Source organism: Micropterus salmoides, unplaced genomic scaffold (genome assembly GCF_014851395.1).
Source record: "Micropterus salmoides isolate LMB-PRFRI ecotype aquatic unplaced genomic scaffold, ASM1485139v1 Ms_hic_scaffold_22, whole genome shotgun sequence".
In the NCBI taxonomy this organism is placed as follows: Eukaryota; Metazoa; Chordata; class Actinopteri; order Centrarchiformes; family Centrarchidae; genus Micropterus; species Micropterus salmoides.
In genome coordinates, this window is record NW_024041373.1 from 4,829,849 (window position 1) to 4,847,499 (window position 17,651).

Consider the following 17,651-nt stretch of genomic DNA (forward strand, 5'->3'; position numbering starts at 1 on the left):
TCCACCTCTCAGAGACTTATAATGAAGAATTGGAAGACATCCCAGAGTTTTGTTTGCTGACTTCTGTCTCTCCCAGACTTTTTTTCTTTATTCCTGCTCACGTTTCAGAGGCGCCACTGGATTTAGGAGCAGTGGAAGAGGAGGAGAAACCGATAGAGAGGGGTAGTTGGAAGTATATAAGTGCAGGGAGGAGACACATCACAAGTTTTTCAATATTGAAAATTACATAGTAGATATTTTGTCATTGTTTTGACTGGAGCCTCACCAGTCGAATGTGACGAGCTTGAACTTGAAAGTGATTTAACACTTTCTAATGGATGAAAGAATAACCAAAGTTGGTCTGCTCTCCCTCCCCCTCCTCTTGGTTTGCACCTTGTTTTCGGCGGCAGTGGGCAACCACACAGGAAGGATCAAGGTGGTCTTCACACCAACCATCTGCAAATTAACCTGCATAGGAGGCAGGTGTCATAACAACTGCGAGCTGGGGAACACCACCACCATCATCAGTGAGAACGGTCATGCTACAGACACCCTGACAGCACCCAACTTCAGAGTAGGTAAGTGATCCAGAGTTGTGTTGCTTGTTCTGTTTCAGGACAGATCAGCACTGACTTGCGCACACACACACACACACAGACACACACACACACACAGACAAAATGCTCTCTATGGTTGGTACTTCTGGCTGGCTGTGATATTGAAGCTGTTGATGGAACACATTTGTTGACATCAAACTAAACTTACTTAACTGTAAGAAAGCATTTTGCTTAAATGAATAAGAATTGGCTGTTCTAATCTCTTCTAATCTCTGGTGTATACTTGTGCAAAATTGTTGTGCTACAAAGGAAGTGATCTGTTGTTGAAAATGAGCTGAATATTATATATAATAATATTGTTTCCATTCTGCTGTGATCTGTAAACACCAGGCCGCTAGTTTAGCTCTAATGTCATTCAAAGTGCAATAGACAATCTGACCTTTTGTCAAGGTTGTTGCTGCCAAGTTATCACTTAAGTCTTTGAAACCGCATTAGTCTGCAGAACCCTTCATCTCCATGGAGTGTTTTAGCATCTTTTAGCTACTTGTTCTTGCAATATTTACTTATTTTTAGTTTCTAAGTGTAAAAATAAACAAGATGGAACGTATTGATAAGACAGCTTTGGAGTTGTTGGATGGTATTTCTTTTTAACTTTTAATTCTACTAAGTTAGCAGTTTCCCCTAGCTTCCAATAGGCTAACTGGACAGACAGACATTATTCTAAATTGACACTGATGTTCTCATCTGACTTTGGGTACAACTGAATTCAGCCATTTCCAAATGTTGTGTTTGAAATGTGTACTCACAAACATGTAAAAGAAAAAGGTTTTAAAAAAAGTGTTTTTCAGTTTTTTCTTGACTAAAAAAACGTCATCTTGAGCTCTGTACAAGGTTAATGAACTTGTAACATGACAGTCAGTTTTCTTGAACATCCCCAAAGAGTTGGAAGAGTACGATATTTATACCCTTCTTGACTATATATTAGTTTAATTTGAATTACAGCGTTTACAGCTTCCTTTATAAATCTAGATATATGTATGCTAGGAAGAAATTGTAGCATGATTAGATTGATGTGTCAGGTACTAAATCAAAAGCGGAGGGTAAATGTCCTTGAATTGAGTGTATAAGATTGCAACCTCAAACATATCATGAAACAGCTTCTGTGTAATGGAGCAAATGACGTGGGTGTTCTTTAATGTGTTGCACAGACTCCGCAAGCTGTGTCTGAACCTGCCTTGGTCCTTACAAGGAGCAGATCAGTATCTCCGTCTCTGACACATGCAGAAACATGGGAAGAGCGGAACAAGATGAATTCCTGTCTGACTCAGCTGAACAAATTAGTATAACTGGAGTAAAACCAGCTCAAATAGGAAAAAAGAAACACCAGACTGTTAACTTCAGATAACCTGGGGGGTGGTTTTCTTGTTAACTGGGATTCATTTGTTGAAATGTCTTCACTCGGGGCAGTTAAATACATTTTGCTTCAAGATTTACGAACTTTGACGTGAGAATTTGAGCCAACTACCACTAAACAAATGTCTTTACTGTCATGACCTCTGAGAAGGTGGTCACACTGGAGAGTTCAAAGTGGAAAAAGCTATTCTCTTGATAATTTAATTTAATTGACTTTTTCTCTGGAAGAATAAAAATGGCAGTGAAAGAGACCTTTGGCACGGTTTGCCATCAGTCATGATGATGAAATTTCATATCACGATTATAGTGACCAAAATTATCACGGTTATCAGTATTATCATGGTATTGTGAAAATGTGCCAAAAAATATTAAGATGTACTGATACACACTGAAACCATTTCAACAAGTTTTATATTGACAACAACAAATACAATTGCCATTTTGTTTTATGTTATATTATATAGTTAATACAATGACCCCGTGGACAATTACATGAAAACAAATAAGTCTTTAGAAGACAGTGATAGTAACTACAGGGAGCCCAACAACTGACATAAATACAGAGCAGTCTGTAGCGTTTCTAGATGATTCTGGTTGGTTGACTGAACAGTGTAACGTGTTATGTGCAGTGGACGAATAGACTCTGCAGACACACGACGCACACAGCAATGTGTAGCGTTTTTGCATGAGCAGCAACACTGAGAGCTTCAGTTTACAAGCTATTAGCAAGTCAGAGACAAACCAAAGCTAAAAGTTAACTCACCCTGCGTTCACTATAAGGTCATTTTCTTCATTCGAGTTTCCCTCAGCACTCTCATAAAAACTAAAATACGACCAGACTTCAGAGTGACTGAAAAATCTCGGCGTTGTCTTCCGCAGTGTTGTCATTGACCCAAACAAACCCACGTTGCATTCTGAGCATGCGTGCCTGCTTCTGGGAGACGCTGGACAGTGTTTGCCATGAGATTATAATAGCTCGGTAATAATAACCGTCGGGAATTTTACCATGGTTTACCGTTAAACTGGTAATCGTTTCATCTCTAGTCATGATACAGAATTGAGTGTAACTTGTTTGTTCTTAATCAGTGTATGGTTCGTTCTTTCATTATTTCGTTTATTTGTTTTTTCTGTTTTAAAACCATAACGGAAAAATGGAAAAACGGTAAACAAAAAAACAGACATCTGTTTAGTTTCTTGTGTTTTAAACACATAATGTAAAACAGAGGAGGTGCGTTTTGTTCTATCTTTGACCGGTGTTAAGTCCCTACAACTCGTTCTCACTCCCCGACTCGTCACATGGCATGGTCAAGGCCTATCGGGGTTTGTAACGCACTGGGGATCCCTCTAGCATCACAGGTCAACGCCCTGTAGCGCCAGTTTGTGACGGTAAAGGCAGGTAAATGATATTTAACAGAAAAGACTGAGTGACAACATGGTTGGGGTGAAAGGAGGGCCAGGACCTTTGAATCGGGAGACTTCTTCGGGAGTGTTCTTGTATCTTGTTAAAAAAAAAAGTCAATATTAGGCTAAATATTTTTACATTTAATTTTATATAGGCCTAAGGCTATTTCTTTTCGGGGCTCATCGCATATCATCAACTGTGACGAATATGATTGTAGAAGTGCACTATATTAAAGAGCCTCGAACACTCAAAATTCCTCGACAGCATCAAGTAAGCATTTTGTTTTGGGCGGATCTGAAGCAGCTGGTTACCTGAGCATCTAAGAAAATACCCGAATATCAAGGGTTTTTTCTTGAGGCTAAGGCCAGGGTGGGACCTCCTCTCCCTCACCCTGTATGCTCCAGCCCCCCGCTCCCCCTCCGTTCACCTTACAATGGGTTGTGCTGCCAGTGGAACCGTCGCACTGGACAGTCAGTGGTCGTTCCCTCTGGCTGGGTGAAGTCTGACCTCCTGATTTTAGCATAATCCATGTGTTCCTGCAGCTGGAGGCTAAATTCTTCCATCTCAGAAAGAAAATAAAGGTCGGATCGAAACAGTGTAGAGAGGCAGAACAAAAATTAACGAACATTTTAATCTGTGTATGATTCGTTAATTTAAAGCTCGCCGAATAAACTAATAACAGTTCATGTTTGCTGTGTACCAGTGGATGTACTGAAAACTATCACTGAATTAATTTGAGAAATCTTAAAAACCGGAGGATTCTCAGGAAAGCTTTCCTGTTCCAGTTGCTAGTGAGTTACAAACTAAATATATTAATCAATATTAAATAGCTGCAGCCTCCGGTACTGCAGCTATATAATATTGTCCTGTTTGTCAAACTAAAAACCCACTTATGTTGATGTTCAAGCTCATCTTACATTAAAATCAGGCACCGCCCTCGCCCAAGTGTATCTGCTGCAGGTTTATCAAGTGTAACACACAAAGCTACACAAATCGGACTCATTAAATATCAAAATCACTATTTTCCGTTTTGGTTTTAAAACAGAAAAACAAAAACCGATGTCTGTTTTTTTGTTTTCTGTTTATCAGTTTTGGTTTTAATATGAAATAATGAAAGAACGAACCATACACGGATTGTTTTAACAGAGCAAACCAGGGATGATGTCTTTCCGTCAAAACCTGGAATTTAGCTCAGCTGCAACATGGATGTATTATGTGAACGGGATGCTGTTACAAGATACTTTACAAAATTAAAATTACAAAAGTTGCTCACTTGGCACATAACCCTAACAGGACTAACGGCCCTATTTTAATGATCTAAGTGTGTGGCGTGAAGCGCATGACGCCGTTGTGTTTGGGGCGTGTCCAACTCCAATGTTGCTAGTTTAATGGTGGACAAAACGGTCATTGCACCAGGCACATGTTTCAAAAGTGTTTTGGGCGTAACATGCAATAAACCAATCAGTGTCTTCTCCCATTCACTTGAAAATTCAGGGGCCCTTGTACCTTATAATGGCGGAAGAATGGCACAAAATAAAACCCATCAATTGATTGATTGAATTGCAGACTCATAGCAGAGGGATGTGATATGAAAACTGTCTCTGATCATGAAGCCTGATGTTCCTCCACAGCTCTGTGGTTTATCAGAGAAGTGTCTGAACTCCACTGCAGACTGGAGTCTGTTAACAGACAGACGCTCCTCTGTGAAACGTCTGGATCCTCACTGTGCTGCATTATTATAAACTATGATGAAGTGGTCGTGGGTCACATCTCTCTCTGTTCCAGTGGTTTCTTTGTGTGTTACATTGTAGCGTTTGGTACGCTGAGTGTTTTCTTTAACGATTTACTTTCATGAGCCTGCTGTCAGTCATTTTAATTGCTTCTATGTGCTCAGAAAACTCACAGCAAATATTGCGGGGCATTTCAGCAGCAAAACAAAAAACTGTAGTTATAAATGTGGCATTACAGGACAGAGGACACTCTGTAGAGGAAACAGAATTCAACTTTTAGACGCTCTGATGGAGCTCAGTATTTATCGGGAGGACAGCTGCTTTACACCAGACAGTTTCACTGAAGAAGAATACAGAACCTAAATTAACATTAGATCCAATGCTTAGAGGTAAATGCTAACATCAACATGGTAACATGCTCACAATGACAAGACAAGCTGATGTTAAGCAGGTATAATCACCCTTTTCACCATCTTAGTTTAGCATGTTACATGCTGACATTTTCTAATTAGCACTAAACACAAAGTACAACTGAGAATGATGAGAAATGTCATTAGCTTTGCTAGTATTTAGTCAGAAATCAAAGTATTGGAACATTTTTAATTTTGACCAGATAATGGCGCTAGTGGTGATAGTGCCTTTTTATCTGGACCCGCCATTTATCACATTGACCCCACATTGAAATGACATACATGCATAAATTAGCTATTCAAGGCTTTGGGAAAGTCTTACAAATCTTTGGTTTAAAAAAATATATACACAAATAGCATAGTAATAATGACCTTGTATGCCATTTTAGGTGTCCTGTCAACAGTTTTACGGATGTTCCTTTTGTAATGGTGAGGAAAAAGCTTTTTCGGCTACAGGGGAGTTTTAGTTACAGTTCTGTAGTTGGTCTCGCCTAGTGCCGGCTGGGATTGGCTCCAGCGACCCTGTACACAGGATACACGTTTGACAATGGCTGTATGAATGGTTCTGTAGTTGGTTCAACAGATTTCAGACAAATTTCCAGCAAGGCTGACAAAAGTTTATATTAAACTTTCTTCATCCATGTAGACAAGAAAGGCAAGTTTGTTTGTATAGCACATTTATACACAAAGGCAATTTAAAGTCATTTCATGTAATGTTTTAAAACATGACAAAGGGAATATGCCTTAAAACATTAAAATACAAATTGAACTTTTAAATAATAGATAAAAAATGTAAGTGCAAGGTAGATCAAGAGGATTCCTGAAGTTTAGTTAAAGGTGGTGAAAGGTTTTTAACTTGGAATTACTCTTGTAGCTGTAGGAGTCCACATGGTAAATTCTGTCACCTGTCCGAATCAGTGGGTTCGCACAGATGACTATGGCAGGCCAGCATTTGACGGTGCCGACTGTATGCACTATCTGCATGCTCACTTTTGGATTATACAAGGGCCTTTACACTGTATAAAGCTTCTATTCAAATTTCTCTATTTGATTTTTGATAAATGTGAATCACAGATCTTATGTTGGTAAGTGAGTATCTGAAGAATATGTTAAAATAATAATAATAATAATAATAATAATCTCTCCTATAAAAGTATGTTTTAAGAAGGGACTTAAAAGAGTTCACTGACTCAGCTGACCTGATTTCCTCGGGCAGGCTGTTCCAGAGCCTCGGGGCCCTGACAGCAAACGCTCTGTCCCCTTTAGTTTTCAGTCGAGACTCTAGAACAGACAACAGACCTCTGCCCGAGGATCTCAAGGTACGTGCTGGTGCGTATGGGACTAAAAGGTCAGAAATATAACAAGGCGAGAGGCCATGAAGAGCTTTAAAAGTGATCAATAGAATTTTAAAGTCAATTCTAAAACATACTGGGAGCCAGTGTAATGAAACTAAAATAGGAGTAATGTGGTCATATTTCTTTGTTCTGGTTAAAAGCCTGGCAGCTGAGTTCTGGACAGTCTTCATCAAAACAATACATCTGTGGTCAGATATGGTCATGTCCACTAATTCCACAGAGGAAATGCTGACACCCAGGGTAAAAACCAAGTCCAGTGTATGACCACGGTTATGTGTTTGCCCTTTAACATGTTGTTTGAAGTTAAAAGAAGTGGCCATATTTAAAAAGTCAGTTGCATTAACATTGTTGGGGTCATCAACATGAATATTAAAATCGCCACAAAGAACAATTCTGTCATTATTTAAAACCAGAGTAGATAAAAATTCAGGAAGTTCTGATAAAAATACTCCAGGCGGTTTTGGGGGGCGATAAATTATAACAAATATGATAGGTTGCAGCCCTCCAAGTTTAAGAGTGAGATCTTCAAAGGAGTTAAATTCATCACAGCGTACTTGATGACATTTTAAATTTTCCCTATACATGCTCACTAGCCCACCACCACGACCACTGACCCTCGGTTGACTAAAACAATCATATTGAGGCGGACACAGTTCAGCTAGCTGGCTATAGTCTTTCATTTGCAGCCAGGATTCAGTTAAAAACATAAAATCTAGATTTGCAGACAAGATAAAATCATTTAAGATAAAAGTCTTACTTGAAAGTGATCTCACATTGAAGAGAGCCATTTTAAATGAGTTTGTTCTGGGTGCTGGAGTTGGTGCAGTTGTCCTAATCCTTAAGAGATTACTAATATTTCTGTGTGGGATGTGCACATTTCGGTTTACTGGTCTATGCGTGATGATGACAGGAATAGAAGTCTGTGGAACAGCGCTGGGAGCAGACGGCTTTACATGCCAGCAGGTGGAGACAGTTATTTGTGGCAGTGAGCCAGAGATCTGTTCAGTGAGCGGTGGTGTGTCCAGGTGTGCTGCATGAATGATTAGTCATTCACGTAAGTCATGTGTGGACCGCACCACATGCTGTATGTGCGCAGCTAACATTTCTGAGCCCCGTTTGTTTGGGTGAAGTCCGTCTGTCTTAAAAAGAGACATTCTTTGCCAGAAAATATTAAAATTATCCACATAACACACACGATGAGCCCTGCAGGCAGACTGGAGCCAGTCGTGGAGGCCGAGGAGTCTACTGAAGCGGCCAGCACCGCGACCAACTGTAGGAATGGGACCAGAGATAAAAACGGACTTTCCACACTTCTTTAAAAAGTTAAAAAGACGGTTAAAATCTGATTTTGTCAGCTCAGACTGCTGAAGAGCTGTGTCATTTGTTCTGACATGGACTATCACTCTTGATAGAGGACGGGAGCGATGGCATCAGGTCCTGGAGTTTTTTTAAAATGTCAGCCGTGGTGGCACCGGGGAAGCAGTGAGTGGTAGCGTTAAAGAAACGAATGTTTCTGGTTATGGAGTCACCAATTATTAGGGTGGTTGGGGAGAAAAGAGGACGAGGAGATGCCGGTTATGGGATGGTTGTCCTGGATGTTGGCGGTTGCGCTAAGGGAAACAATCTGTTTGGCTTGTACTGAAGCCACATCCATAAAGCCAGTCAGCAGGGAATCTTTCTCTTTGAGTTCCTCTGAAAGTCGTCGGATGCCTTCCATAAGCTCAGCAATCTTTTTGTTCGCTTTCTTAAGGAGTGAGCAGTCCTTATGGGGCAGAGTTATCTCGGCTAGCATACCCGCCGGAGCTTTGTTGTGGTCAGTAGCGTTGATCGCGTTTTTACGGTCATCTAGCTTAAAATCCATGTCAGATGACTAAAATCTTTAACCCACGTAAAACTTAAGTTAAAAACTTTAGTTAAATAAAAAGGATATAAAAAATGTAACGAAAAAGTGTGGATTAAAACTGGATAAGAGTCCGGTTTAAGACGGAGCTTCTGACAGGTCGCTACAGATGCCAATGCATGCGCAGAGTGCAGATTACGTCAGCAATTACGTCAGCGATAAACTCTTTTGCCTTCCATTGTGGTGGGAAGCCACAAATAAATATAAAAAAATAAAATAACATTCTAAACTTGATTGGCCTTTTTTTACCACAGTCTGCTCAGTGTTGTATCTGAGATTGCTTCAATTACTTTAATCAGTACTGAGACATCTTCTCCTTGGATTCTCTGTTGTTGTCACTTTCACTCTCACTCAGTCTTTAATGGTTCCTGGTCTTGTCGGAAGCTCATCAAAAGATTTATTGGAGCTTTATAAAAGAGAAAAGTGTGTTGTTGCAGAAGATGATACCAGCGCAGAACTAAAAACACCTCTAAGTTAACGCCTTTTAGATAATGACATTACTGCCATTTGATGACTGTGTTTTCAATATGTAGAATACAGGCATTTTTCTATGTGAGGTTTGCGATTTGTGTTCTTCTATAAGTAGTATCAGTCAGAAATAAAAGATAGTAAAACAGATATTTATTCAGTACACTTTTAAACTGCAGTTAATATTCTGATCTCCAGAGAATGTAGCAAATTCACCTGGCACCTGGATCTGACTGATGGTGGAGAAATAGACCTTCAGTCTCATTTGCCTGTCCAGGCCTGCTTCATTCCTCCCCTGCCCTCAGTCTTTCTTCCCTTCCTTCCTCCATCTTTCTCATCTGCTTATATTCAGTTCAGACCGGACGGTAGACAGAATGATAATGTTATGTAATTTAGATTTAGATGTGTAGTATTTGTTACTTATAAGAAATACGTGTCTATTTCACAGTAAAATAAACTTTCCCTTCAACCAAATGTAGTCTGGTTATATGTTAGATAGCTGCCCCAGGGCTTTTCACCAGCTAATCAGCAGAAAAATGCTCCCTGGGACACTAGCCCAGCTCTTCATCCATCTGTCTGATTGTCTCTAAGCCTGACTGGCAGTATCTCTGTTTTCATGTCTCTTTTCCTGTCACATTGTTTCTAGCAATAATGTTTCCTTAACTTTTTCAGTTTATGAGACTTTAACTCCACTGCTTTGTAGAAGGTAATATTGCACTTTTTAATCCACTGGAAATATTTTATGATTGTCATTTAGTAGCTGTGATTTTCTGGCATTCACTCCTCTCTTGCAACAAGCTTGATGCTTTCCTGGTGCTTTTTTAGCAGCACAATAGTTAAGTTCTGCCAAACTTTTTGTGCAAGTGAAGTATGGAGTTGCACCACTCATCAGTAGGCTTGTTCCAGTTGAGCCAGGCCTGCTCAGAATCGATCACTGTGATGGCCGCACAGTGCATGCTTATTAGATTTAGAGACGTGCCGCTGCAAGGACTGTCTCAATCATGTCATTTTATTTTTTAATAATTGCAATTAATTGTCTTGTCCACCATCATAGTGTAAGCCTTATAGCATAATTTCACTTTTAAAAGCTGGTAATCAAATTAAAGCCTGGTCTCAAATAATGGCTGGGTGTGTGGTCGCCACAAACAAATAAAGTCCAGCGCCAAATACAGGCCAGGTGGTGTTGTGCTGGATGACTCATCTAAAGTTTTATTGTCTGATTTCAGTCACTGCGGGTATTTTTAAGCTCTTTTATTCCATGTTTTTTTTACCTGACATAGGAACCTTGCTCAGGTAGAGCATGTTATTATATCCGGCTAATGGAAACACACCTGATTCACATTATATTGATTGTGACATTTCTTTCAACAATTACTTAAAATTGCCTTGATTGTGGAATGTAACGATTGCATAAGATCAGGTCAGCTCAAATAATCGGAATTGTGACAGGCCTATCCCCTTCTGCTGGGAGATGCAGTTAATCTGGAACAAGCCTATTGTTACACTCAGTCAGGTCAGCCCCAAGTGCTCTGAGCTGCCTGACGTAGGAATTTTTAAGCATGCCAGTGATCTGGCTCTAGGATAAAATTTTCAGACATTCATGGTCCCCAGAGGATGAAGTCTAATGACTTTGGTGATCCTCTGACTTTTCATCTTGCACTGTACCACCAAATGGATTGGCACAATATTTGGTGCAGTCATATATCGTTGTCTGTGCAAAAAGAAACCAAACCAACACATCAACCACTGATGTCCACATTTTACCAGAATATTCCTGTTTTTGGCTTGTCTTGAAAAGAACATAGCAATTGCATCTTTGACTGTCAGGTGTAAAAGATTAGAAAAGATTAGTTTTCTTGTATTTGCAAGACCATATAAAAAATAGTAAGGCAGGTTGTGGAGAAAATCTAGCTCATGGCAAAGACAGAGTGAAAACTATGTGGCCAATGAATGATTGTGATTGTGATCGAGTTTGGTGATAAAAGGAAGTATTCTGGGAATGACATGATACCACTTATATCTGAATGATTCAGTGGCTGTGTTCGAAACGGGCTAAACTGCTGTCTCAGAAGGTGTCTAACAGGACAGCGAGGCATCGAGTGCTGTTCGAAACTGCTCGAATGATCTCTTCCTGTCTCCTGAGATGCCTTCAATGCCCAGTAACGGCCAGCTTTGAATGCAGCATCAATGATGACTTGATGCTGACTATTACCCATAAAGCAGTGCGTCTGCGGCCGCTGGAGCTTTCGAAAACTGGTCAAGATGGCGGACAAACAAGACGAATTTGTACACAAATATATGTTTTTAAAGGTTTTTAGTAGTTTTCTCACATCGATTTTTGAAAATCTAGTGAGAACTAAACACTGAACTATCATATCAGCCCGTGACCAACCAAGTTTGTTCAGTATGATTTCTGAGGCGTCTGTTAGCCGTTTGGCTTTTCAATAGCTAGTTAGCTGATGCTAAGGCTTGCGTCTCTTCTGACAACCAGAAGAGACGCAAGATGGCGTGCTGACGTCACACGTTGCCGTAAGTGCTGCCCTAGAAGGCTGTTCGAAACTAATGTGAACAGAGCTGCCTTCACTTGAAAGTGATGCATTCTGAGGCAGCTGTCTGTTACGGTATCGAGGCAGCGAGGCAACTGCCTTCCGTTTCGAACACAGCCAGTGTCTTGTATGTGTGTCTCATTTGGCCTGCCGCAGCCCCTGGAGAGTAGATTTAAGTGGTGTTTTTCCAGCTCCTCTGGCATATTTTCTCCTAGGTGAGTGCAGCGGCTCGCCAAGTGCTGAGAGCTTTCTGGCAATCAGCTCATGCTTCCTTTATTAAAGACACCTGTAGCTACCAGTTCATTTGTGTCAGTTGCAGTCCAGACAATCTCAAACCCTTTACGGTTGGATTAACACAAATAAATTTTGGTATGGGAGGTGAGTTGAATGTGGAAGGAAAGGCACATTATTCTGAAGAAAGTAGTTTGTCATTATCCTCGCCATGCTTTACATTTTTTATGCAATGGACCTTGTGCAAGAACATTTTCATATTTTTATCTTAACTTTTTTTTGTAGGCTGGATTTGTATGAGTGTGCCATGTCAAACGTTCCTAACTTCAGATAACTGTGTAAATGACCTGCTTAAACATGATGAATGCCTTCTTTGGTTAATTGAGCTAAAATGAGAATTTTTATCAGCATAATGAACACCCAGTAATATCGATATCATTGACATTGAAGAGAATTTTTTAACAGCATCAGCAGTGGAATTAAGGGAATGAGGCTGGACTGGTGTGTCTGTCTATGGAGTTGCAGCTCTAACAAGTTTCACATATGCACAAGCACAGCCCGTGGTATTCTAAACCACGATGACAACCATTCTTTTGTCTCTGCCAATATATCAGCATGCTGTCACTCTCTTCCAAGAGCCTGATGCGCTAAGGAAATCAAACCAATACCCTCCCCGTTGACCTTATTACTGTATATACAGAGACAAATTAACTTTCAGTTAGTCCGTCATTTAAGTTGTTTTGCCGTTGAAATGTGCATATTTATATTGTAATGTTATACAATAGCATAAATAGCCAATTTATGTTATAATGAATGATGATGTTGTGAGGCTAATCAATAGAACGCAGAAGTGCCATCACTGAGAGAATATTATGAATAATGTAGTGTAAAGTTATCCTCTGGTCTTGGGCAATATTGACTGGCTAACTCCCCTGGGCTCAGGTTACATACAGGCAGATCAAACCATCTGATTTGTTGTTGATTTCAGAGGGCAGTCTGTGGGGATATTTTAATTTTATTTTTTTAATGTGTATTGATTTGCACTTGACATTGGATAATTATATTCTCCTAAAATTATGCTAGAATGGATAGTCAAGCAAATATACGGCAGTAAAGGACAGTATCCTTTGTAGTAAATAAGACATCCCCATTATCACTGAGTATCAGTTTATTCATATATGATTTCAAGTAGGGTTAGTGCATTTTTAATCTAGCAGTCTACATACAAGTCCTATAGTTTTGACTTTTTATAATAATAGAGAGCACAATAACCAATTTCATGCTGTTTATAAATGCATGAAATAGCACTCACACAGTTTCACTTTTTTCCTTCTTTTATTTCAGAAATACTGTATTAAGAAAATCACCTAACTGACGTGACATTATGCATTTTAGACCAGAAACCATCACGTCATGCTTCTATAAATGGAAGACAGACAGACTTGAAGATCAACAAGATGACTTTAAAGCGATACATTGATATGAAACAACTAGGAGACGCAGCTGCAATGTTTCACTATCTAAGTGCAACTGAATGTTGGGACCTGGCGTTTGAGTTTGCATGATGAAATGACATTGATGTCCTCTACCCCCATGTGGCTCAACTTATCCTGTCCCTTGGCTCAACCTACCCCTCATATGGGGCAAGTTGAGCCAAGAGTCCACTTTTTTGGAAAGCCATATTTTGAAAACAGTTTTTTTTAGATCCAAATTGATTATTCCCAGGGATGCACCACATCCTAAAATATATGCACTTTTGGTTTAAAGGCACCTCAAGTAAAAACTGGCTCAACTCACCCCGCTCTCCCCTAATTATGTCTCCTTGCCCCTCCTCTCAGACCCTTCCTCTCCATACCAAAATGGTGACAGAAAGCTGAAACTGAAAACCAGTGACACTGAATAAAAACTGACGGCATAAAATGATAGCCATGAACAAAAGAAATCAATGCCTATAGTTTTATTTTTCAGTAAAACTTGGTTCAGTGCCAATACAACTTTTTCCAGTACAAATGTGTCAATGCCAGTGTTTCTTTCTTCAGTTCTAGTTTTGTTTTCAATGCCAAAATGTAATGTCACTGTTCTAGCCTCTTAATAAGTGGTTGTTTCTTAAAGTCAGCTGGCAGGAATATTGCACTTGACACTTGAGGTTGTGGACATGACTCATCCATAAGGAAGCTTACAACACTAAGTGGCCATTCAGTGCCTAATAGTAAACAGAATACAGGGTTTAAAGGTTGATTGTTTCATGGCAGTTACGTCCTAAGGCACAAATAAATACAGCCACACCTCTGCAAAACCCTGCGGGAAGGGCTTTATGTGAATGCAGCCGAAGCCACGCTTCACCCTGTCGGTTGTCTCTGCTTTGTGTAGCTCAGCCCCGCCCTCGGTCACACAGACCTTCATACAGCCATGACACAGACAGAGAGCAGAGGAGAGAGACGGAGACAGCCAGAGTCCCTACTTTTATTTTACAAGAAATCGCAGGAAGTTCTTTCTCCCATTATTCTAGCTTCACAGTGGAGCATTCAGGTCCAGTGAAATGCAGCTTAGCTGGTTCATCCAGCGCCAGCCACATATGTGAAATAGAGCAGCTGTGGCTATTTGTTATATTTTGGCCACAATTTTTGCATTCTGTCGCAATATGTTTAGCTTTACTTCAAAATATTTGGCGTTCCCTCACAATATGTTTTGCGTTCTCCCGCAACTTGTTTTGTGTTACTTTGCAATACTTTTCTCCTTCCATTCATGCATTAGAAGGCAGAAGCCATGACAACTGCGAACTGATCTATTAAGAAACTGGTTTGATGAAAGGAAAGAAATGATAATGTGTAATTGGAGGGGATTATAATGCGTTATTTGTCCAAGTTGGTGCAGTGAAATGTTACCAAATGTGTGCCAGTGATAATAGATGAATCAGAAGCAGAACTAAAGCAATGGTGAACTATAGAAAAGCAGATTAATATATTGCTGTTCGTTTTGGTGTTGGAGGCCATTTCCAAGCAGGGTTTCTCCAAATTGATAATGCACTAATAAAAATTATATTATTCATTTATTAATATTATGTTATTATCTTTCAGGAACCAGTGTGTTACTGAAGTCCACATAAACGTCTTGCCAGCAGCAATATTTTTCCAGCATTTTTGTTTGTGTTTTCACACAGAGTTTGAGTGTTGCTGTCAAAAAAGAACAGCTCCATGGGGCTTGTGCTGTGCCCAGAGGAAGGGGGCCGTTGCCCACCAGGATTCCTTTTTGGGAGGAACCTGGGGAGTGGCTGTGGCTATCTTTTTCTAGTTTCACCCACCACCATTCCAACTCCACATCTCACAGTAACTTTTCTGAATTGCTGGAAAGAGATGAGGTGTTTTGTGCTGATGCTCAGGGGAATGATGGAGGTAGATGCTGCCTCTGGCGTGAAGTGCTGTGGTGCCTGCATCTCTTGTGGGGCTCAAACAAAGACAAATGAAATGATCAGATCAGAAAATATATTGGCTCAAAAACAACTCTCAAACAAATGTGTAATTCATTAGTTGTTGGAATAATAATCTCTAAAATATGCTACATCCGTATACTAAAAGACAATAAAAACAGCCACAGCCTGCTCACCATGCTGCTTTCTGGCAAGCTATCCAGAATTATCAGTTACCGTAGAGATTACAGAGCAGCTTCTTTCCTCAGGCTGTGAGACTCCTCAACTCATCCTCTTGTCCATACTCCACCATAATGTTTATATGATTCATTATTTATTTATTTATAAAATTTTTGTTTTGTGAGGAAGTTAGCATAGAGAGGGACTACAACTAGCATTTTGTTTTACAACCCTGTGTTGTGTGTAAAGGAACCTTGTACCTTAAAAATTGTACTTCACGAAAAATTTCATATCACGATTATAGTGACCAAAATTATCACGGTTATCACAGTATTGTTAAAATGTGCTGATAAAGATTAAAATGTACTGACACACACACTGAAACCATTTCAACAAGTTTTATATTGAAAACCACAATTAAAGTTAATATTTTGTTTGCATAAATATTGAAATAATAACAACCAGTACCTTATGTAATCATATGAAAACCATCTAAGTGTGCATTATCTTTAAAGGTTTTATATTATAGAAGTAATACAATGACCCCATGCACGATTACATGAATACAATTGAGTCTTTAGAAGACAGTGATAGTAACTGCAATGAGCCCAACAATTGACATAAATACAGAGCAGTCTGTAGCGTTTTGTCTGTTCGGATGCTTTTCCATCTAAGGAGGCTTTCACACCTGGAAGTCCGCACAAAGATCCGAACCAAAGTTCATGTTTGATACATTTTGATACATTTTGTTAGTTTTGGTTTGGTTTCACACCGCAATTCTGCGACCACACTAAAGAACTTTACATGTGTCCTGTTGTCATCATCTATGTGGGCTGCGTCTCCCTGTACTTGACATTGATTGGTTTATTAAACAGTTCAGCGGGGAGCTTTGACAATAATGAATGAATTAAAAATGTACATATGCATATTTGCCACCACTATAATGTTATTATTATAGCAGCACCAACTATACTGAACACTAGTTGCAATTAAATGTCCTTGTGCGAACGTTATCACGTCGCCGACAGGACAAGAGGAGAAGACCCCAAGCACTCCTTCTGCACCTCCGTTTGAGGAGGGACCTTAGAGATTGGTGGCAATGTGCTTCTATAGTGGCCCTCAGTTTGAAAAGATGAGCTATCATGGGAGATTTATAATTGTGTCCTCATTTCAATGCATCTCTCCGTGCATTTGTTTATTTCCGATTTATATGGCGAACGCTGAACTTCTTGTAAATGGTCTGAAAGTCCATCCAAAAAATGATTTCACACCAGAAACGAACCTAACCATGGTTCAGTTCGAGACTCTTTTTGTGGGACCATATTTCGTCTGTGGTCCAAGGGAGGTTTCACACCTGTATTTTTGGTTCGGACCAAACTGAAAAGTCCGAAAGTCCGGACGTCGTCAGTTGTTATCATGTGCAGTGGGCGAATAGACTCCGCAGACACACAATGCATACAGCAGCAGAACAACGTGTAGCGTTTTTACCACTACAACAGCAGCTAGCACTGAGAGCTTCAGTTTACAAGTCAGTCAGACAAGCCAGCTAAAAGGTAACTCACCCTGTGTTCAATATAAGGCAAGTTTCCTCCAGCTCTCTAATAAAAAACAAAATACAACCAGACTTCCGACAGGCTGAAAAATCGCAGCGCTGTCTTTCACTCTGTTGCCATGGACCCAAGCAAACCCACGTTGCACACTGTGAATGTATGCCTGCTTCTGGGAGCCTGTTGCTAACTTTGGTTGATGCTGGACAGTATTTGCCTGAGTTTATCAAGGCACAGTAACCGAACCCGGTTATCATGGTAATAATAACAGTCTGGAATTTTGCCATGGTTTATCATTAAACCGCTAACCGTTTCATTCCTATACTTTCAATGCCTTCAACAAAATGTGCTCCAAATTACTACGGTATTATGGTATTATGGTATTATGGTATACCAGCGTATCATCCTGAAGGTCTGACTTTTAAAACAGACGCTCCTCTGAGCTGATGCATTGGAGTGTACGCCCTCAGTGTAGGTGGGTGACTCCATGTGAAACTACCTGACATCTACAACACAGCAACTCCCTT

At 39.9% G+C, this 17,651-nt stretch overlaps 1 protein-coding gene across 1 annotated transcript in view; it reads left to right on the forward strand.

The window, feature by feature from the left end:
* ltbp1 (latent transforming growth factor beta binding protein 1) overlaps positions 1 to 17,651 on the forward strand; it is a 156,976-nt gene that overhangs the window by 68,549 nt on the left and 70,776 nt on the right. The window contains 1 exon segment of the mRNA XM_038737681.1: positions 390 to 557. Coding sequence (XP_038593609.1) covers positions 390 to 557 — 168 coding nt within the window.